Below are 24,840 nucleotides of genomic sequence, written 5' to 3' on the forward strand. Positions count from 1 at the left end.
ATATTCGTGTTGGTGTTATCCGAAACTATTTAAAGGACCGCGCTTATTATAAAATTTTAATAATTTTGAGATTTTGTCTCCCCTTAATAAACTGTCCTTGTTCCCTCATTATAAGCCGCAAACGTCTGAAAGCGGAACGCTAGTTACGTTTGGATTTTTCCGTTAGCATTAAATTTTTTCAGGTGATCAAGAATCCTACGGAATATACGAGGACTCCCTAGGATATAAATATCGGGTTACAATACGGAGCTGAGAGCTACAATGTAGTTAGCTTACGGAAGATGCATTATCCGTGGCTCTTCCGTGGTCGCATTACGTGAAAATGTGACCCGGGATATAACATATTCAAAAATTATGTGTCTAACCGGTAACAAAAATGTAAACAAAGTAGTATTTTGACTCCTATACAAAAAAACTAATTCACTATAATTATTCCAATTGCCAACAGAAACTAAATATATGAAAAAAAATTAGTTCATGTATATAGCAAACAAAGAAACCAAAAATAAACGCAGTTGTTGGGAATAAAAATGGTAGGCATTTTTGAGCGCATAATGGGCCTTTAAATTTTCTATTGGCTGAATTTAGAAGAAAAATAGTTCCGGCAAAACAACAGTAAAAAATCAGGAAAGATGTTTCACTGCAGTTAAAAATAATCTTTTCAGTAAAATACGGAAAAAGAAAATCCGGGATTTTTAAAAACATCAAATATCATTCCCTAATTTTAATTTAATTAATTTGGTAAGGGTTTAAATAAAACATGTTTCATAAAACGGGGAAATTTTTAAACTAAAGAAAAATGGGGTAACACCCAGGGAAAAATGAGCTTGTCGTCGTTTGGGGAATTGGAGGAATAACGACAGTGGTTAAAATGATGTGTAGTTATTTCACATGTGAGGATAGGGGTTCGAACACACACTGATTTGTTAACCAATTTATTACGTTATAAAGATGTATATACATGTCTATATTAATGAAAATAGCAGGAAAACGGTTCAATTCGATAAATACAACCATCCGACACCAAACAGGAAGGGCACTTAACAACAAAAAGTTTTTCTTTTTAATTGTAAAATTTATGGTTTAATATCGTTTGAAAGTGTTTCACATATGTAAACATTCAATAAAATGACACGGCACCGTTTGATCCTATGGGTCAGCATAACGTAACCGACACTTGTACTGTCGCTCTGTCTCCCATCCTTCCATCTCACCTCTTTCATTTATGATACAAATAGTAGTGCATGTATATTATTAGTAAGCAGAGAAAAATAAAATAAATTCAGTAACGGACCAGCCATTTCTTACATAATTTGCTAAAAAACAAGTTTCAAACAACGTCTTGTTTTACTAAGCATATTCAATGATATAACTTCCTTTAGCATAGATTCAATATTATGACTTACTAAAGCATAGCTAATATTATGACTTACTAAAGCATATCCAATATTATGACTTACTAAAGCATATCCAATATTTTGAATAATTTAAGTATAATCCTTAACATGGCTTACTGAAGCATATTTAATAATATGACTTAATTACTTCCGCATATCAAATAATATGACTTACTTCCGCATATCAAATAATATGACTTATTTAAGCATATTAAATAATATGACTTATTTCCGCATATTAAATAATATGACTTATTTAAGCACATCAAAAAATATGACTTACTTAAGCAAACTTTACCTCTTGTATAGAAATATTTGACCTTTGACTTGTTTAAAGAATATCACTCATCAAAATTCATTTTAATTAGGCCAATTTCGAATTTCAAGTGTCAAAATAGTTCTTTGCAAAATAATGTCAAGTTGACAACAACGATTTGTATTCTGGTCACATTGAAGGTGAACGTGTAAAACTACTATCCACTAGACTGTCGATAAATGCCGTATTTTTCTTATGAACATCGTTTATTGAAATGCAGTTATTAAAGTATTGTACAAGTTGATGCTTTGGCCGCCTTCTGCATTCTTTGGCGGACATTACGTCTGTGGTTTTCTATGACGTCCATTACTTCCTGACACTCCTCTTCCTCCGCTACATCGTACGCTGTCTTGTCATGCTGAAATACACAAAATATAAATGTGGTGGCTGAAATACACAAAATATAAATATGGTGGCTGAAATACACAAAATATAAATATGGTGGCTGAAATACACAAAATATAAATGTGGTGGCTGAAATACACAAAATATAAATGTGGTGGCTGAAATACACAAAATATAAATGTGGTGGCTGAAATACACAAAATATAAATATGGTGGCTGAAATACACAAAATATAAATATGGTGGCTGAAATACACAAAATATAAATGTGGTGGCTGAAATACACAAAATATAAATGTGGTGGCTGAAATACACAAAATATAAATGTGGTGGCTGAAATACACAAAATATAAATGTGGTGGCTGAAATACACAAAATATAAATGTGGTGGCTGAAATACACAAAATATAAATATGGTGGCTGAAATACACAAAATATAAATGTGGTGGCTGAAATACACAAACTATAAATATGGTGGCTGAAATACACAAAATATAAATATGGTGGCTGAAATACACAAAATGTAAATGTGATGGCTGAAATACATGAAATGTAAATATTGTGGCTGAAATACTAGTACATGAAATGTATATATGGTGGCTAATGTAAATATAATGGCTGAAATACATGAATTGTAAATATTGTGGCTGAAATATATGAAATGTAAATATGGTGGCTGAAATACATGACATTTGTGAATATGGTGGCTGAAATACATGAAATGTCAATATGGTGGCTGAAATACATGAAATATAAATATAGTGGCTGAAATACATGAAATGTAAATATAGTGGCTGAAATACATGAAATGTAAATATAGTGGCTGAAATTCATGAAAGTTGTTTGAAGTCAGTAAAGCGAGTTTTAGTCGGAATGAACAACATAATCAGACATTGAATTAAAGCCATGATTCCTACATGATTTGAATATATTTTTAACTTAACCAAGTTGGAACCAAAAAGTTTTCGGGCCTTTCCGTCAAACTTCGGGTAAGGACGTGATTGTGTGTACACGGTGAGGTATTCCGAATAGTTTATTTACTACTCCCTAGATTCACGATTTTTACTGAGTCAAATTGTAGAGATTGAAAAGTAAAATCATTATTTTTTAATACAAGCCACATCCATGTGAAAATTCATTCGTGAGTTCGTAGTTCTATAATAATAATACTAATATCTTTATTTAAAGAAGGTTACACATTAAGAACATACAATAACATATTCTACCGTATCATTATGTAATTATGCAATTACTAACCTTATTTTTAGCATTATAATCACATTTATGTGTATCTAGCAGGACCTGGGCCTCTTCGTGTTGGTTTTTTGTTGCTGTTACATGCAAAGCTGTGCTCTCGCTCTGAATAAATAGACCAAATAGGTTCGTATAATAACATTCAGGAATAATAATTATATGAAAGCACTTTATATAATTGTTCTTTATGACAAATTTATAAGCTAATAACAATCGTATTTATTTATTTATTTATTTAAGTCTCAATAACATACATGTATATATCAATCAATATAGAAGAATACAGGATAAAACAAATGGCATACATATATGAAACCAATCAAATATTTGATTTGCTAGAGACTATTAAAATACTATACATTTTCACATTACAACTTAAAAACTATCACATATTTTAATGACTACTCACTTAATGTTCATAAATAGAAAAAGAAATGAAATTTCATCTGAGTTTGTTCTTAATCATAACTTTGGCAAGTAAAAGATCTTGGCAAGTATGTCATATTTGAACAAAGTTAAAATTCAAACTACTGTGCCTATCCCATAGAAAACGGCTGAAAAATTTAATCATAAACAAAATAGTTCAGAGATTACAATTTGTATTGTGCTAAACTGTATGAAGACCCGAATATTAATGTTCTATAACAACAGTGGTTGTGTAAAAATTATGACTTGGCATTGTATAACTAAAAACAAGCTCTCCTTATTTTACGGTTCTAAACTATATTAATTTCTTTACCATATATATACACATATTCTAAATGCTATGACCTAGAAAACTCTTCTTAATGATAATCTATCGTTTTTGTTTTTCTTTTTTATAAATTAAAATTTAGAATATCGTTAAAAAACTGAATTCAATATAGTTTTTAATGCTCGACATTACAAAATGGTAGCACATGTCTGATCTAATAAGACATATGGATTATTAACAAGGTTTTCTAGAGCAAGATAAAATGTTATCATAAATAACATACCATATGAACTTTATGGTTGTCCAATGAAAGTCGACGTTATAAAAATGTTCAGTATTTCAAAGTGATATTTTGTCCATCCAAGAGAAAATGGTGGGTGTTCAGTATATTTTAGGCAGTTTTTATATAATATCCAAAACATTTGTTGGTACCATTTTTTTTCAATCGCCATTAAATAAGTTAGAAATAATCAACTAATTTATCTCAGATTGACAGTGAAAAAGGTAAACATACTGTCACTTAAAAATCAAATATACATACGTTTACTGTTTTCTGATTAATGTCAGCCCCGGCTTCTATAAGACTTCTCAACATTCCGAGTCGTTCTTCCTCGTCTTCCATTTCACCACGGATAAGAACGTGGTGAATGGGATATAGCCCGTCCTATAAATTTCATGGAAAAATCCGAAAAAAATGAACATAGACAGACAGAGGCGATTACTTTTTGTATTAATAAAATTTATGAGTTTTTTTTATTGTGCCGAGGCATTCAGTTGTTTCGAGATGATTTCATTCAGTTCAATTATGAGAAAGAACAAAGTAATGAAATATAAAAAGGGATCCTATCCGTATAATATACTAGTATTATTCATGATGCTGTTTTGTGTGTAACGTGCAGATTTTGCCTCACTCCAGTGTTACTCTGATTAAGTATGTTGTAAAAATAAACAATAAAAGATTAGGAACTTGTGCATTAAAACTTATCTAATGTTAAGTCATTTAATTCCGCGATAGTTAATTTACAATTTTAAGAATTAAAAGTGCATTTCATTTGTATGAAATGTCTGCTCGTGTAATATGGAAGATTTTTTTATATTGAGGTAACGCATGAGTTAGGTAAACGTACATTCTTACAGCATCTAAATTTACTACATGTAAATATCTGCTAAAATCATAAGCATATCACCATCATCAAATTATATCTACCATAACGATGATTCTTTCACATAACAAAAGCGTGAGCTTCACGAAAATTAGACATTCACGAAAACAAGACACTCACGAAAATTAACTTGTTTAAACTTAAAGTTCTTACGTCGCCTGGTATATTTGGATCTGCCCTCAGTCCAAACAAAGCCTCGTTTACTTCGTCCAATGTACCCTCCCGGATTGCTTTGACGAGTGTGTCCTAAAATATAATTAACAGATAAAACTATTTTAAGTCTGTTTGTTTTCTTATCATTTATTTATTCATTTATTATTGTATGATAATTTTATGTCGAAACATTTCTGACAATCCACAAAAAACAACAAAAAAACAACAAAACAAAACAACCTATTAAGTGATTGAATAGGAATAATTTTTAGTTTTAGCTAATTAATATAAAAAAGAACTTCATACCTTTTTCCGTTTCGTTTAAATAACAACAAACAATTAAGGCTAAAAAGTAAACACATAAATTCAATAAATGTTTAGATGTAAAATAGTATTTTATTTAATAACTATTAAATGCTGATTTTTATGAAAAGAACATTCTAAAAATTGCTATGAATATATTCCTGTCGGAAATTTGAGTATTTAAGATACAATTGTTAATACCTGCATAATATTTTTTAATGTTATATACCGTATAAGTTATAAAGTAAAAATACATTAGTTTAAAAGTATAAACAGATAAAATCTAATATACGAGTATGTATACAACTTGTAAACAATTGGGTTGTATAACAAACAATAGAATAAACATTCGAATGTCTTTTAAAAAGTTATTTCGAATTAATAACATTTCAAAGCTGATCTTTTTTATAAACAAGAGGGCCATGATGGCCCTGAAGTCGCTCTCCTGTATATAGGCCCCCCAGAGTGGGGCCAGTTTAAACCCCAGGGCTTTTATTCGAACAAACTTGGTAGACACCCATTAGAAGATGTTTCATGCTAAACATCTAAGGTCTAGCTTGTTGGGTTTTTTAAAAGAAGATTTTTTAAGTTTTTTCTTTACATATATATTTAAAAACAATGACACCCCTGGGGCAGGGCCAGTTTTGACCCCAGGGCTTTTATTTGAACAATCTTTGTAGACACTTACTAGAAGATGTTTCATGCTTAATATCTAAACTCTAGCTATTCGGTTTTTTTTTCGAAGAAGATTTTTAAGTTTTTGCTATACACATTTTAGGAAAATCATTGTCCCCCGGGGCTGGGCCAATTTTGACCCTAGGGCTCTTATTTGAACAAACTTGGTAGACATCCATTAGAACATGTTTCATGCTAAATATCTTAGCTCAAGCACTTTGGGTTCTTTAAAAGAAGATTTTTAAGTTTTTACTATATGCATATAGGAAAAATCAATGACCACCTGGGGCGGGGCCAATTTTGACCCCAGGGCTTTTATTTGAACAAACTTGATAGACACCCACTAGAAGATGTTTCATGCCAAATATCTAAGCTCTAGCTCTTTGGGTTTCTTAGAAGAAGATATTTAAAGTTTTTTCTTTTGGTTGCCATGGAAACCAGAGTTCTGCATGGAATTAAATTTTTTGAACAATTTTCAAAGGTGACCACCAAAGGAACATTGCTGTGAAGTTTGGATAAAATTGGCTTAGTGGTTTATGAGGAGACGTCATTTAAAGTAAAAGTTTACGGACGGACGGACGGACGCCGGACGAAAAGCGATCACAAAAGCTCACCCTGTCACAAAGTGACAGGTGAGCTAAAAAAAACATGTATAATGTAAAATTCACAATTGACCAATGAAAATTGTTGTTACAAGTGTGAGGTATTAAAAAGCTACATCTATATATACAAGGATAAAAAGTGAGGCATGCAATTTGTGATAATGGTAAAAGGTTAACTCAACACTGTCTCCCAAAGCGAAGCAAAGTTGACACTAGAAACAAGAAGTCTAAAAATAGTGTCATTCTATTAGTAGTGTGTACTGTGTACATTATCTGAACTATTGCATATTTACAGTGTATTATAACACCATCAGTGCATTATGGGTCACGTGATAACTACAATTTACACGTGTATGGTGAAATAAAAAACACTATTGTAATTATTAGATTTATTTTCATTCAGTGATATCACTCGGTAAGCTGTATATCTCGATATTTTTTTTTCTTTTATTACCCATTCCTGTGGGTTGTGTTCGACTAAGCCGGGTTCTGAAGGCACGGGGGTGCTTGATTGCCAAACACCGTCACGTGGGGTGAGGAAATCGTTCATAATATGCTTCAAAGGAAACGTGTAATTAATATTATTTTAAAATATTGTACAAGTAATGAATGCGTTTTTCAAAGAGTTTACTGTATTCTTATTCAAATCCTGAGAAATAATGTGTACTAAACTTATGGTCAATGAAATAAAATATTATAATTAAATCAATCAAAGTGCATCTACATTGATATATTTATGTTACATAGTTTTGTTTAATGGAATTGACAGAAATTCATAGTAAAATAGCAGATATTTTATCTTGGAAGGAAATGTAAGCACAAGGAAAATCTTAATATTCTAACTTTTGTGTTAGTAAGATAAAATGAAATGATAAGCTATATCATGACGTCACCCGATCATTATAATACCCTGCCTAAAATAAATAACTTTATCTTCAGGCTAATTAACTCATTGGTACAATTATGCTGCTTTGTCTTATCCAATCAAATCTTAAATAAAAAGAAAACAAAAAGTAGTCTGTTAGAGAAATCACCACAAAGTAAGGACAAAATAAAATAAGGTGACCAATAGTTAAACATTGTTTTTTTCTTTCTTTTCTTATGTTTTCCGAGTACTGACCAATTCATATCTCAGTTAAATCTCTATTCATTAGATATCTGGCAAGTTAGAAACTGAAAAAAAAATGAAATTTCGATCCGTCTTTTAAGGCCCATTATGCTTCAGAATGCTTTTATTTCTATTTCTAAATTTTTTTTTTATTATTTATGTCCTGTTTCCTTAAAATACATATTAGCCAAATACCTGAACCAATTTGTTTTTGCTCCGTTATCTTTTGCAAATTACTTCTATTTTAGTGATTAAGTATTTTGTATAGAAGTCAAAATGCTTCTTTGGTACATTTTGCTACTTTTATGACAAATAATTTTATTTTCTGGGCGAAAATCATCTTACATGCTGTTAAACATTATAATACTCATGTTTGCACTTTCTAAAGAATGAAACAATTATTCGTTTTCGAGGTATAATGTGCCTTTAACTAATAATTACAAAAAGGAGAGAAATATAAAGTGGAAAATACATAACGCAAGCAGAAAAGAAAGTAATCTCCCACGCAGTAATCTCCCGTAACAGGATTAGATCTCTGCCATCACAACATTTTCGTCAAGATTTTGGACGATATGAAATTTTTCAATTTTGATTTTTTTTAAAAGAAAACACGATATTGCTAATGTTTCAAGACTGTAAGTTGTTACATGTGAACTAAAATATAAAATATTTCGGAAACATAAAGATTAAAAAAAAATGAATATCGCACCGTTTATTTCCAAAACAATGGTCGCTTCCGAAAGAACAATCATTCAAGCAATTAATAATTTCGATTTTACACAAAAACGAACATTTTCAATCATATCGACAGACTTGACACCGGAGCTCAAGTTATACTGTCGCTGTTTCTTACAGATAAAACAATTGTTCAACGATCCGCCATCTTGACACAGTCATGTGATAAGACCATCATCACGTGAGTTTTGTGGAGCTAATGAGACGTTATATTAGAATCTACGGCTAGGACTACTTTTAACCGTCATGGTAAATAAATACTTGTAATGTAATTATTAGGCACCATTGAATTTAAACAATAAAAAATACCCACAAGCATGCACCCGTTTGATTTTTATACATAAGCTGAAAAAAATGTTAAGATGTTATTTCAACATTCCACATGTTAAGCTGTAAATCTGGATAATTAGAAAAAAAGTCAAATTTCATGCGAGGGTTAGGCTCGTGTTATCATGCAAAAGGACTATGTTTGGTGAATGAATTCCGGCACAAAAACACTGAGATTGGCTAAATGCTTGAACCTGTGGCATCGTGGGTGGCGGTACAGGACTAGTATCGTCTTCATCTTCCTCTTCTTCAGATATATCATCTATATCTGTTGGACGAGGTATAAATTTTGGTGGAGGAGGAAGCTGGGATGGTTGTATGGCCTTTGGCTTAGGTGTTGGTCCGGTGTTCAATCCCATGCTTGGGCCGATGTTCTGTCCCGGGGCCGGGACTGGGTGTGGTATAGTATTTTGACCTGTGTTCTGTGCCAAATTTAGTCCACTACTCTGACCAGGTGGTGCAGGTTCCCGGTGTTGTCTTCTTGGCTACAAATCATTTTATACTTATACTTTATAAAACGAAAATAACAAAATTGATGTATCTGTGTTATTGCTGAAGGCTAGCATTCCAAATGATAAAAGCAAAATAAAAGTGATGGAAGTGTTCACAAACACCTAAATTTTCTGTTCCTGTGAATAAAAAAGTAAGTGCAATAACAAATATAAGTGCCAATTTATCAAAATGCCAACAAATTCTTTCGTTTTGCTATAAACGTTTAGACTTTCTGCTAAATCAAACATACAATAGGCACAAATTTTAAATTCAAATAACAACATCTATTAGAAATTTGTGAAAAACAGATACATTTCGGTCATTTTTCAACACCTTGTAAGATAACAAACGTCTATGTGATCATGGTTAAACATGTTTACTATTCTAAGAATCTTTCACTGATTGACGTAAGGTATACAACAAGCGTAACTGTTAAAGCAGTATATGTGTCATATGCCCTCATAAATAATTCACTGTTTGGTCGAATTATGACCGAATGTATAACTGACTGTTTAACCGTATTATGACCGTATGAATAATTCGCTGTTTGGCCGTGTTATGACAGTATAAATAATCCATTGTTTGGCCGTATTATGACAGTATAGATAATTCATTGTTTGGCCGTATCATGACAGTATAAATAATTCATTGTTTGGCCGTATGATGACCGTATGAAAAATTCGCTGTTTGGCCGTATTATGACCGTATAAATAATTCGCTGTTTGGCTGCATTATGACCGTAAGAATAATTCGCTGTTTGGCCGTATAATGACCGTAAGAATAATTCGCTATTTTGCCGTATCATGACAGTATAATTAATTCGCTGTTTGGCCGTATTATGACTGTATGAATAGTTTGCTGTTTGGCAGTATTATTACCGTATAAATAATTCATTGTTTGGCCGTATTATGACCGAATGTTTAATTGACTGTTTGGCTATATTATAGCAGTATAAATAATTCACTGTTTCGTGGTATAAATAGTTACAACAAGTATGGCCGTATGAATGATTATATCGTATAACTGTATACTATTACTATATATATAAATATATTTTGACTGTATAAATAATAATAATTTGCAAGCATGCAGGAAAAATATTCATCAAAGCCTTGCATGACACTATTGTCTATACAGACTGTGCTACTGGTCAGGGAAAACCAAATAAAAGTTAAAAATTTACATACATGCATATCATATTGCCATATCCATAATATATAATATGTAAGAAGAAGCAAAAGTTCAGAAAAGGTTATGCAGAATGAATGTTTCCAAAGCAAGTAGAGAATCTTTTTAAAGAATATTACATGCTTTATTCGTGATTCAAAATGAGTTGTACCATTCAAGTTAGTTGCAGACACTGTTCTTTTACATTACGTGAATAAATGGAAACGAAATATGTAAAATATTAAAATACTTTCCGAATGACAGTTAAGATAGATGTTGAAAATGTCAGGAACTACATGGATAGTGCAGCTGTGTACAAAAATATAAAAGAAACAAAGCCACGTAGAATAAGAAATCCACTGCCGGAAGATACTATATGCATGCAGAGAGGAAGTACATGCAATATTTAGTGGTCTGTTACCTCCGCAGTTTCTATTTCCTGTTGGTCGTTTGGTAATTCCGGAAGTGGAGGAAGGTTCTCTAGCTCAGTCCGAGGTAAAGGTGGAGGGTGATCAGCCTCGGATTCGTCAACCGGAGGTAGCTTTTATAATTAAGCAAACTTATCATATTTACAATTTAAAGTTTCAAGCTATTTTGCGCCGGTCCTAGCTTTTATAAAATGAATTCACCGTAGACATTTCAGAGAGGAGAAATGTAATCTAGCGGTAAGGTCGCATGCCTATCAACCTACAGGTCATATGCTCGAGACATACTCGATGTATGGCCATGTTTCCTGGGTGTGTTTCTCTATCGAGCTCGTTTATACGTGTTTAAATGCAGCTGTTGAAATAACTACATTTAATATAACATATGTATACGAATATTTATACGAAATTATAATTTATGAAAAATACTTAACAATTTTATCGCACAATAATGAACAAATAGTGCGTTTCTTTTCGTGTCATGATGGTTTCATTTACATGTTTTTTTAAGTCCCCGTTGTAGTTATATGGTATAGACTATAGTATAAGACTACATAATGATATAATACAAATTGTATATAATAAAATATACATATTTAGAACTTTCATACCGGCCTCGAGGTTATAAAACATTTCCTTAAGCTATATCTCAAGAATCAGAATTTCTATTGGTCAGTGTTTGCATGCCGGTTTCTGACCACTCAAATACCTGAGCTAAGAAAGTGTTAACATTACCTCGAGACCCGATACCTGATATAAACAGCACAACTCTAGCCATTCAAAAATGACAAGATATACGTGAATTCATGAGAAATGCACGTGATGTTTGACAACAACATTATGTTTACCTGTATATGTTGCGTTCTGCGTTCTGTGAGGAGTTTCACAACATCATCGTATTGACGTTTTCTGGCTAAGCTGAGAGCATCATTGCCGTCCTGAAGAAATAATAGCATAATGTTGTATAATACAATACATTTTATTAATAAAAAAACTATATTCACAACTCAAATATTTGAATTGATTAATTTGAAAAACGAATGTTTTCATAAGATCATAATTATTATGATTTATATTTTATTATTTACAAAAATACTTTGAGAAAGCTTTAAATTTGGAGTTAAAATTAAAATATATTTACAAAATTTCTTGGTGTTTTGAGTCACGACTCAGAACTGATCACTATTGAGGGGAGAAGATGTAGAAGACGAAGAAGAAGAATCTTTATTTTGCAAATTAACTCTCAAAAGAGTCATGTACAAGCATTCATAATATATACAATAACATGTATGCATAAGTAAATAACTATTATATAATTACATAGCAAGATGACGTACGTGACTGCAAGTATTTCTTTTTCTTTCATTATTATAATGGTTACCATTGATTATATATTTAATTTACAAGTTATTTACTTTTTGAGAGATTCTACATTCAAATATACAATAATAAGAAGTACTTCGTGTATGTATTAGGCTTGCAATCACGGGAGAGACATTGTCAGCATCTATTACATAGTATACTTTTAATTCTCTTCCATACACTGGTCTTTGTATTACATTTACTAATCTAAGCTATATGGTTTTGATTTATTGCAATAGAAATATGGCACAAAATATCGAAATTATACAAACAAAACAAAACAAATGTTACTTCTAAACTATACTTTGAACACATATACTGCTTCAAACTTGATACACGTAAGACCAGTGTATGATTTGAAACTTACAAATTTATAGCCTTTATAATCATCGTGTTACTTAACCTATTATACATAAAATACACAAAGAATTGCAATGTATCAATAATACATTTTTGTTTGTTTGTTTTGGGTTTTACGTCACAGCGACACAGTATAGGTCATATCGCGACGTTCCAGCTTTATGGTGGAGGAAGACCTCAGGTGCCCTTCCGTGCATTATTTCAGGCACGAACGGGTACCTGAGTAGAACCACCGACGTCAATAATACATCTATATACAATTACATGACAGCTAATATTCGTACATTACACACATAGAAGTACAATACAATGTGTCAATTAACTTCTATGTAAGTTTGCATGGGGCTAGATATTCGATTCGCATAAAACATATATATAGAACTTTAAATTAAACATTTTTGTACCTTTACACGAGAATTGTTTGTAACTGTTGTCTAATATGGAAGGCATGGTATATAAACATAGCTAAATTTCTAATATCATGTACATTATCGCTTGTAACCAACTGAACAAATTTAAACATGCTAGGAAACCTCCAGTAATATTTCTTTAAAAATCTTGTTCGGAGTTCCTGATAAATAGGACATATAATGACAAAATGGAACTCGTCCTCTAACTGATTACATGCAACACAGACTCTATCATTTAAAGGTACACTGTAGGGTTTTCTCCATCTACCCACCTCTATTTCTAGACGATGAGAAGACATTCTTAAACGTGACATAGCTATTCTATACTTTTTGATATCAACAATATCTAAATGTATAAGCGGCCGGATAGCTCAGTCGGTAGAACCGCGAAACGGTATTCCTAAAGACCCGGTCAGGCTGCACATTTTCAGCCGTGACAGCATATAGCTCAGAGTTTAATTTCCATTGCTCTGTAACTCTGTGAAATTCGAGGACGGATTTCAATATAGCAATGGGGTATGCCATGGCTCAGAACTGTTCACTATTTAGGGGAAATGATGTGAAAGCGGCCAGATAGTTAAGTCGGTAGAGCCGCGGGACGGTATTCCGAGGGTCCCGGGTTCGAGTCACTGCCAGACTGCACAATTTTTTACCCTGTGACATTTGAATACTTCATAGTCAACTAAAGTGTATTACAATTTTAATAATACCTACTGAGAAGTGAAATAGGACAGTATATAAATTACAATTTTCTTGTCAACAAAAGAAGCAGCAGCTTCAACCGGAACTGAACTCTGGCCACAAGTTTAGCCAGGACAAGCTTGCATACCCGGGCTGTCTGGTCAGACTATATATTGTTGGCTTTGTTTAAATGCTCATCTAAATGTCTCCAAAATTGATAATGTACATTAAAAAAATTTACGCTTGTCAAGTTTATTAAAAAAAACTCAATAGGTTTAAAGTTATTTCTGATTCCAGTAGTTACAATAATGTATGTTAGATTATAAGCCTAACAAGAAAAAAAGAAAACATTTTAGTTTGGCACTTACTAAATCCTTGAATGTTGAGAGTGCTCCGTTCTGAACCAGCAGCTCGGCGCATTTATACATATCTCCCGTATCCCTTAATTTAGACATCTTAATCACTAGATTCAGGGCGGTGTCTCCTTCCTGTGTAAATATATAATATTATTTATATCAAATCGGTTCTTATTTAATACATCGATCAAGTATGAATTTTGTGACAGTTATTACTAAAATCGGGATAGATATGTCAATTCAAACTTAAAAAATAATGCCACTTTCAGACCAAAACAGTCCTCACATATTAACCCATCATCAGTAATGAACAAAAATATCTACGGTATTTGTATATTATGTTGTCATATTTTACTTACGTCATCTTGTAAATTGACGTCAGCATTACCGTCTATAAGTAATTGTAACGTTTTTCTTGTAGGTAACGTACAGTGGGTAATTGCGTAATGTATTGCACCATTTTTATGCTGAAATAAAAAAAATCAATTCACAAAAATGTATAGGAATTTTTATGATTGTTGAAATCGGTTTATTACTATTCTTAATGTATCACAATAGTGTTATCAAAGTTACAAAGTATTTTACGATAATTGTATAACGTATAACGGAACGTCGGTGGTTCTACTCATAGACGCTTGGGGGTCAGATCCTGCCCCCCAACGTGATACGCCCCTGTAAACACTCTACCAAAACTATTTTTATATTTAAACACGAATTGGACATCTATTTCAACGATAAAAATGGTTTTCAAACATTTTTTACATATATGAAAAAAATACCGTATACCATCAAGGTTCAATAAAGTATTTTAGACTTGATGGTATACGGTATTTTTTTCTTTTATGTAAAAAATGTTTGAAAACCATTTTTATCGTTGTAATAGATGTCCCATTCGTGTTTAAAAATAAAAATAGTTCTGGTAGAGTGTTTACAGGGGCGTATCACGTTGGGGGCAGGATCTGACCCCCAAGCGTCTGTGGTTCTACTCAGGTGCCCGTTCGTGCCTGAAATAATACACGGAGGGGGACCTGAGATCTTCATAGAATATATAGAATATTACGTTTCCTTAAAGTCTATATGAATTACTCGCCGCTGTGGAAAATCAAAAAAAAAATATTGACCAGGCTATATGACGTCTAGTAAAACATTTACGTGAGTTATAAAAATATCGATTGGCAACGGATGAAACAATAAAACGAAAGTGTATGTTTTACGAATAATGTTTAACTTACTTCATTAACATAGTTAGGGTCAGCACCAAGCTTTAGAAAGTCCTGTATATCATTTTCGTTACTTCTCAGCACGGCATCTACTAGTTTCGCCTTCAATATACATACAAATTCACATACAAATTTACATGAAAACTTACATACAAACTTACATGCAAATTTACAAACAAATTTACAAACAACTTACCTACACACTTAAATACAAACTAACATACAAATTTACATACAGACTTTCATACAAATATACATACAAATAAACATATAAATATATATACAAATTTACATACAAACTTACATACAAATTTACATGCAAATATACATATAAATATATATACAAATTTACATACAAATATACATACAAATATACTTATAAATATGCATACAAATATACATACAAATTTACATTCAAATTTACATACAAACTTACATCTCCTTGTTATAAGATAAAATATTATAGACAAAACAGAAATTAACCGAACCAAAGCAATTTATGTATAAGATTTTACAAGCGTCTGTAAATCACAAACAGTATTGTTTTTAATTAATTTATTTATTATGGCTTCAGTCCTATTACTATATGACATCAGATCTTTTCACATTATTATACATTAAATGTTCATTATCATTAGCTCTTGAAAATTCGGTAAATTCCGTCTTTTTCCGTTTCCACTTATATGATCAGGACACAATTCAGATCACTCATTAAAAAATTAAATACGAAAAGTGACGGAATTTCTGACTTTATTCGAGCTCTTGATTCATTCATTTTTATTATGTTCGCATAATTTATTTAAAATTGGTGTTAAAACTAGTATGTATATACTGTAATGGTGTTTTTCTAGACTACTATTAGCAGTTGAAGTTTATGAAAGCAATAAAAAGCCGAATAAATAAAATGTTTCATTGAATACATCACGATGAAAGAAAATAACAATCAAACAAGTAACACGTTGTATATTTAGACTTTATATATGTCAATTAATATCATCATCATTATTATGGTAACGCAGATGTTTGGCACATTCATTTTACAGATCAATAAAGCTAACAACCAATGTATGTTTTCTGTTTTCAAGAAGACTAAAAAAATACAAAAAGAAACGAAATTTGTTTCTGTTTTTACATTTTTCTACTTCGTTTTGTATAATTTATGTACTGAATGAAATCTATTAATAAAGCACTACACCTAAATCCCTAAAAAAAAACTCTGCTGGCCAAATCACTCGTGCAGCATGACCACTCGTGCAAATTGTTACCTGAAAATAACGTTTCGTTCTAGGGGACAGAACTCTTTTCTTTCTCTATGGATTTAAAATCAGTTTAACTGTTAAGCATTTTAAGAACGGAAGTGAATAAATGTGAATAAATAGTGTAAGATAAAACGGAGAAATAGAATCAAACATGTTAAATATTTTAATGATCCATTATAAAATATATGATATAAAGCAATTCTTCAAACAATAAAAAGAATTTATTTCTTTTTCAAACAAAAATCAGTTCACGCATGCGCAATAAACAAAAAAACAACAACAAAAGCTCGCGATGATTGCATAAAACAACTTTTACCCCGTAAATGGCAGCTATTTTGTTTTTGTAAAATTCTCGTGCTTCTGCTGCAGTCATGTGACCATCCAGCACTTCAGCCAGTTCATATTCTTCATGTGCCAGTGCAAGGTCATACGGTGTTCTCAATTTCTGAAAAAATAAATGATATTCATTACATATATTATGCAGAGGGGACTAGATTGTTAGCGAGGTGATGATAACGACGATGACGACCACGTGCCAATGATGATGTATTTTATGACGAAATAGAAAATTATGACGAAATAGAAGGTAGTGACGGCGATAAAAGAATTTGATGGACTGGTAATGGTGATGATAGCGACGATATGACGATCTCGATGCTACTGACACTGTCATTTATAAATGACAAAAAAAGAAGACAATGATGGCGATAAATTTGACGTTTTTAAAGATATTTTCTTACCCGGTTTCGTATTTGAAGATCCGGATTGTATTCTAGGATCTTGAGGACTAAAGGGAACGCTTGTTTTACGTCTATATGCTCTACAATAAGGTGTAACACCGTATCTTCCCCTGTCTTTGTCTGATCGTTCACGTTAAATCCGTTCTGTAACATCATATCTAGTATAACCTCGGCATCTTTCCGACCTGCTATCGCCACCACGTGCATCGGATTCATGCCATCCTTAAAACAAATTTTACACGTGTAATATTAGACAGCAATGAAATTTGAAAGAAGCCTTTTACAATTGCAAGAATAGATTTTTTAAACGAAATGTCGATTCTTTAAAGGGCCATTATGCCCCCGAAGCATAAATTTTTACTTGTTTAGAAAGCGCAAATATGAATTTTATAATGTTTAGAACATGTTAGATGCTTATTACCAATACAATTTAATCTGAAATAATTTATCAAAATAGCAAAATGTAAACAAAGTAGTATTTTGACTTCCATTCACTATAACTATATTTATTGCCAAGAAGCAAAAATGTTTGTTGAAGTAATTGGTCAATGAGTAATTTTAAGCATATTATAAAAGTACACTAAAATTTAAAAGATTTTGAGAAATAAAAATAAAATCATATCTGAAGCATAATGGGCCTTTAACATAGTAAATAAGACGCTTTGATTATCATTTTCTGAAGTTTCGTATTTTCTCTCAGAAGTGTTTAGAATAATGTATTATTTATCAGTCAACAGTGATTTGCTAAGACGCAATAATTTGTGCAAGTAATTTTGATTAAGTTATAACATTCTGAAGGACATCTCTAAATGACAAACAAAAAACACCATCTATATAAATGTTACAATATGAACTGAATTTTAATAATTATATATCTGCTGTGATGATTAGGGGTTGGAAAAAGTAACATTTACTCTAAGATCTTAGAAAACTATATTTATACATATCACTTAATTTTTAACAACGTTCATTGCTACTGTATCTTCATTCCAAAACGTTGCACTGTATACAAGTTTTATCAAAGCAAACTTATAAACTATGTAATACATAAAGTAATATGTATTATGTGTGCTCAAAAATATCCCAATTAGCTTTATTGTTTATTATTATTTTATTGTTTCAGTGACCAACTGACCAACTTTTTAAAAAACACAGCAAATTTAACATATCTATTACTTTTATGTTTATTTTACTAAATATCTTTTAAACTGCGGTAATCAGTGACTTTCTGAATAAGAAGAATAACGTTTACTCATTAAGGTTTTAGTTTAAGTGTGCCTCCTCACTCATTATGCACCTATCAACATGAATAATCAGAAACTTTTAACAGAAAGAAAATCTAAAATCCTACACAGGTGTCATTATTTCTTACTGAAAAAGTAAATTCTGTACAAAGACATAACATTTCATATGAAATTTCAAATATTTCAAATAAAGGTATCCTAATCCTGGTATCCCTACCAGACCTATTAATAGGTGCATAATCCCCCCTCGGTTTGTACATCATTGGGGCATGTAGAATATCTACAGCGCACATTATTCACATAAAAGGCAACATACAAGTTCAAAATGTTTTTTAACCTCAACTTAGGCAAGACCATAAGCGTTCACACACACAGAAAGGCACTAGCTTGCATAAGAGGTCAACAGAAGCATTTTGAAGGATTCTATAGGAGTAAATAAATTGAATAAACAAAACGAAAATTATCGTTACTATTGGTTATTTGAAAGAATTTCAATTTCAATATCTAATCTTTGTGAGAATAGAATATTTAAATTATCCATATCTTAGTATAAAACATTAATTGACACTGTTGTTTTTATTGACACTGTGGTTTACATATGATCAACATACAAACACAATACTTGATATAGCGTATAGTAAAACTGGAAATATTGTATATTTTTTGAATAGATATGGAAAACTTCTCTTGTTTATCGTTTTGTTATCAAAAATAAACATGTTAAGACTTAAACTGATCAAATATCTCGTTTTAAAACTACTGATACTGTATTCTTTTGCATGTGCATATCATGTTGCAGCAACAAATACCTCAATAACTTCCTCAATACTTTAACATTTAGTATTCCATTTTGACGATCATGCACAATTTATAAGTTCTGAGCAGCATGCACAATGCTATTCTTTAAGAAATTACAATCTAATTACAATTATTCCGTATTGCATGATTTCACCTCGCTTTAAAAGTATTGCACTGCTATAAATAACGTTCGACCCCCTGTTTAAGATTTAAACACGTGTTACATGGTGCACGTTTGTAACGTCACTTTTCATTGGATAATCGTGACGTTTATAATATTAGTTATAAAGATTGTTGACAGGTTATATGGCCCTATATATATACGGCTGTTTGTAAATATAACCCGAGCCGCTCGACGAGTTTAAATCAAGAATATAGAACATTTTTTTAGTACGATAATTTCATAGCAACAAAGGAGATATGTCACGCATGCGCATTCTGCTTAGGGTTAAGAAATGACGGAATAATAGACATTCTGATATACCAGGCTAAAACGGTAAAAGTATCTCAATTCTCAAATTTCTGAAAGACTTATGAAAGAACGGGAATAGACTCAGTTTCTTTCTTGGCACGACCGAAAAGTATTTTTGTACGATTTCATGTATAAACTTACCTTTAAATATTGAGTAGAAATATCCCTTGTATTCACAAAGTTTCGGATTTCATCCCGGCTTCCTTTCAGACATGTCTCATATAACCGAGCCTAGAAACAGTAAGATAAAGAAAACTTGTTAAAAGTTTTTTTCTGTTTTGATGACATAAGATCCGGATAATACAATAAAATGTATGCATATAATTATATATATATATAAACTGAAGGCATATATGGATCTCAACAACTGCCTTACGAAACGAATTGACCACTTGTCTCATTATACAAGGGCCGCAGGTTCCCTGTTCCAACACTTACGGTACTAACGGTCTTTTCGTATGATCTGGAAAAAACCGAGGTCCAGTGTACATTTTACATTTACATGTGGGTAAAAAGGTTGTATACCCAGGCACTACTTCGGAGGCATTGTAGGAAATATAGGTAACATAACCGATACAAAGATTATATAAGTTTAAGCAAATTTTACAAATAACTAAACCACGGGGAGGGTATGGGGTATGTTTATGACAACCACGGGTAGGGTATGGGGTATGTTTATGACAACCACGGGGAGGGTATGGGGTATGTTTATGACAACCACGGGTAGGGTATGGGGTATGTTTATGACAACCACGGGGAGGGTATGGGGTATGTTTATGACAACCACGGGGAGGGTATGGGGTATGTTTATGACAAGTTATTATACATGTATGTTCGTATATATACCAGTAGATAAAGTCTCGTGTTAGCTATAATCTTGTCAGTATTTAATTTAAAGCTTATATCAATAGGGTCAACAACTTTTGCAAATATTCTGCCGACTAAAATATGATAAATGAATGTTAAATGCTCGGCCCAGTATAGATAAAGAATGAAAATCTTATATTGTATTTTCACATGCAGAGGGCTTATGGTATTTAAAACGGCATTTATAAATCTAACTTCAGAATTTAAAAAAAATATATAAAGTTAATAAAGTTATATATAAATAATGCTTTTTCATTTTGGTAGATTTTTTTATATTACATTTTTTTTCTAAATTACATACAGTAGAGGTCAAAGGTCAGACTTTTATTCAGTTTTAACGTGGAAGAAATAAATAAATTGTGTTTAGAAACTATCCGACCCTGTCCATAACTGAAGGAACGTGATAAAAATGTAAGGAACACCTCGTTGCCATCCTAAATTACAATGGTTTATTCACCTTTCATTCAAACAAAACTGATAAATTCTTTTTGTAAATTTAAATATTAGCATGATACTATAATCTTACAAAACAAATCATTCGTGTCACTGGATTGCAAGTAAACGTAAAGATGCTGTATGTTTTGTAATTCTTACGTGAAATTATATACATGTATGTATATACAATGTAATTATGCTAATACAACAATTTTCAAACATCGAAGAATATGTAAAATATGTACTAAAAATTTTGTACATATTAAATGTAATCATTAAATTATATGCATTAATTTCTTATGGAAGGGATTATCCGCCAATTCATCTATTATGCTTTATAACATTCCAATTTCCGTTTTTACTTTTGCGATAGTGAATTTGATGTTAGATTTTAGGTATTTTCAAGACTTAGTGTATTTCGTATCTTTATAATTATAAAGGTATTTGAAATATATATATCTTTGTTATACGTTAATTTTTGTTATTATACACGTTTTTCTTGTTTCATTCTGAAAATTGGTATGATTTCCCTTAAAATATATTTAATACATTTTAATTCAAAATCACACATTAAAATCAACATTAGGCATTCAGTGTATGGACGCTACCGAATATATATGTTAACTCATTTGTAATAAAATGTTCAACATTTAATCAAAACAATCGAAACATCATTCGCAGTATAAAATGCTGTTTAACATTGACTCATTAAAACAAAATCGTCTTCATAACAATGTTGACGTTATCAAAAAACGAAGCGGGGAACCAATCTTTGTAGTGCGCCTGCGTTTTCTTACGACAGAGGTCGCTGTTTAATACTAACTGATCCCTTTCGGTGCGAACGTAAAAATCCCCTCGTGGAAAAGATCCGATCAAACATCGTGATACCCTGCCTTGCAACTCATTTTTGAAGATCTTTCAGAAAAGGTATGCATGTGGCATACTGTTTGCGGCGGATTTTGAGATATTCTGCCTTTTACTATACGTTATATATAGGGGGAAATATTCACATTATTTTTTACATTTTTACCAGTTATTCCCCGTTGATTAAAAGGGCCAATTCTAGCACAAAAACCTAATTAATTTTGAATTATACTTCGAAACTCTTAGTGTGCTATGTAAACTGTTGTTTCGAATACATAATGCACAATGTCAGCATGCGACTAAAATTACCATGTTTTTTGTAAAATAAATACTTAAACACTGTCAGAATAAAATGTGTCAAATTAATTTTAGAAAGCAAATTCAAATAAAGGAAAAATATTTGACGCCAGCAAATTAAATATCTAATTATAGTTTGCATGTTTATAGCCTTAGAACTGAAGTGTAAAATGAATGTTCGCATATTTCAATAAGAACTCGAGTTACGTCAGCAAGTACAACATCTTATAATATTGCATAATGATTACAACGTATTAATATAATGTTAATATATTAATAACAATGTTTTCATAATAATAATAATGTCTTCATATCAATAAGAATGTCTTCAAAATATTAAGAAGTTTTCATATTAATTACAATGTATTCATATTAATTAGAGTGGCGGATAATCCCTTCCATAATTTCTTATTGGAAAATTTGACTTAGAATTTATAGAAAACAAATTTCTAATTACCTCCCTTTATTTACATGAATTATTAAATTCGGTAATATCCTTTTTGGAACTTACAATATTGATTAAAGCTTAATTTGAGCATCATATTTTTTATATAAACCATAAAAAATGTGTTACAGGATCTTTAAAGATCTTTGTTTCTTCCCTAACGACTTTGTTTTTTTTTTCTCATTGGCTACTTATCAGAACAATATTTGGCTTTTGTTACCTATTGGTAATGCATACACTTTTAGTGATTTGGTAACAGTATGGAAGTAAAAATACTGCTTTGTTTACATTTTGTTACTTTTATGACCTACAATTTCACAGACACTTGGAGTGTAGACCTCAGCCCTTCACCGCACCTAAATATTAAAAACTAAAAGTATTATTTATTACAAGAACTAGTTTTATTTTTTGATTATACGAGTATTAGTGTGTCTAACACGTGAACAAGTTTGAACAGAATTTCATAACGTTTTAAAAAAGTTATTTTTTACCAACTTTGTTACTAAGCTTCAAAATGTAAAAAAACAACTGACCTACATGAATTTCAAGCATTTATGTTATCGTATGCCATTTCAGTTGGGGTATATATTCTGCTAATACATAAATATGGCAGGGAAACAGAAAATTTCGTTTCAGCGTACGTTTTTTTTCTTTATGAAATTATGATATTTTAGGTAATGTGCCTTTAAATATCTTGTATGTTGTAATTGAGGTTGTATTTGAGATTGTGTTTCACTTTAGTGAAATTATATACATGTATAATTATGTAAATAATAATGCTAATAAAACAATTTTTGAAACAGCGAAGAATACGTAAAAGATGTACTGCAAATATTTGTACATATATTATGTAATCATTAAATAATATGCATTCATTTCTTATTGAAAAATTTGACTTTGACTTTATAGAAATAACCTTCCTCATTTACATGAAATGTTAAATTTGGTTATATCTTTTAATGCTTTTTGGAACTTACAAAATTGATGAATCTTAATTTGAGCATCATAATAATTATTGATATAAAAAACCATAAACAATAGTGTTACAGGATCTTTAAACAGTATAACCCAACATCTAATAGAGAATGTTTTACCTGGTCCGGAGTCTGTTCTTCTGTATCAAAATATGATAGCATCATATTGATAGTGATTTTTTATCAGATAACTTTTTTTATGAACACGTTAACTTCACATATACACACATTATTTTAGCACCAACAAAGTGTGTTTGAACACTTCTTGAATGAAAAGTGTTTTATGTGTCTCACATTTTGAATTCTTTGTTTGTTTCACGTTTTCCTCAATTCCCTTCTTTAATAATTTTTTTCTAACACTTGTACGTATATCGTTAAAAATCCGTTCAACTTTTTTGTCTGTTCATGTGATTGCCAAGCAAGTTAAATATTAAAAATCAACCCACCTAATATTCCACGTTCTTACCTTTATTTAACCGTTGAACTTAATCTTAAAACTACACTTTACTGTATACATAATTATAGGTAAAACTTTACCCTTATTAAACCGATCTCTTTTCAATAAATAGTTACCTATTCATTTCCGAATGAAAAGATCACACGCCTTAGCGCATTATAAACTCGTATTGTAGCAATATCGAAATAAATTCCGATTTAAAAACACTCCGTAAATTCCGTGATTTAAAACTACACGTTAAACTGACGAATTATTTTAAAATGTTAAATATATGCAGTGAGTAATTTAGGTATGAAATTTCACTTTCATCGAACTTGTCTTGATGATTTATATGTCTCTTATCTTAATCGAATAGAAACTTGAGAAATACGTGGCTAAACCCGTATTCCATATAAACATACAAATATATCACCATTTGTTTGAGTGCATTGTAAATGTTTCATG

General features: G+C 31.1%; 1 protein-coding gene across 5 annotated transcripts; it reads right to left on the reverse strand.

Annotated features, from left to right (window-relative positions):
- Positions 1–919: 919 nt before the first annotated feature.
- Positions 920–24,840, reverse strand: LOC132747364 (protein phosphatase 1 regulatory subunit 12A-like). Of its 5 annotated transcripts, XM_060736715.1 has the most exons (15): positions 24,060–24,839; positions 20,199–20,288; positions 17,544–17,765; positions 17,120–17,248; positions 16,810–16,854; positions 15,557–15,646; positions 14,684–14,791; positions 14,337–14,456; positions 12,004–12,093; positions 11,152–11,271; positions 9,266–9,556; positions 5,322–5,414; positions 4,547–4,669; positions 3,315–3,416; positions 920–2,071 (listed from the first exon to the last, which is right to left on the reverse strand). In XM_060736715.1, exons 1-15 carry the CDS (start codon positions 24,102–24,104, stop codon positions 1,937–1,939), a joined length of 1,803 nt encoding a protein of 600 aa, XP_060592698.1. In that variant the 5' UTR covers positions 24,105–24,839; the 3' UTR covers positions 920–1,936. The 5 variants fall into 5 exon arrangements, with proteins under 5 accessions (XP_060592698.1, XP_060592700.1, XP_060592699.1 ...); XM_060736717.1 differs by lacking the exon at positions 11,152–11,271 and having other exon boundaries at positions 24,060–24,840; XM_060736716.1 differs by lacking the exon at positions 16,810–16,854 and having other exon boundaries at positions 24,060–24,832.

This window comes from Ruditapes philippinarum, unplaced genomic scaffold, assembly GCF_026571515.1.
Source record: "Ruditapes philippinarum isolate M1 unplaced genomic scaffold, ASM2657151v2 ctg2566_1_1_1_1, whole genome shotgun sequence".
Classification (NCBI taxonomy): Eukaryota; Metazoa; Mollusca; class Bivalvia; order Venerida; family Veneridae; genus Ruditapes; species Ruditapes philippinarum.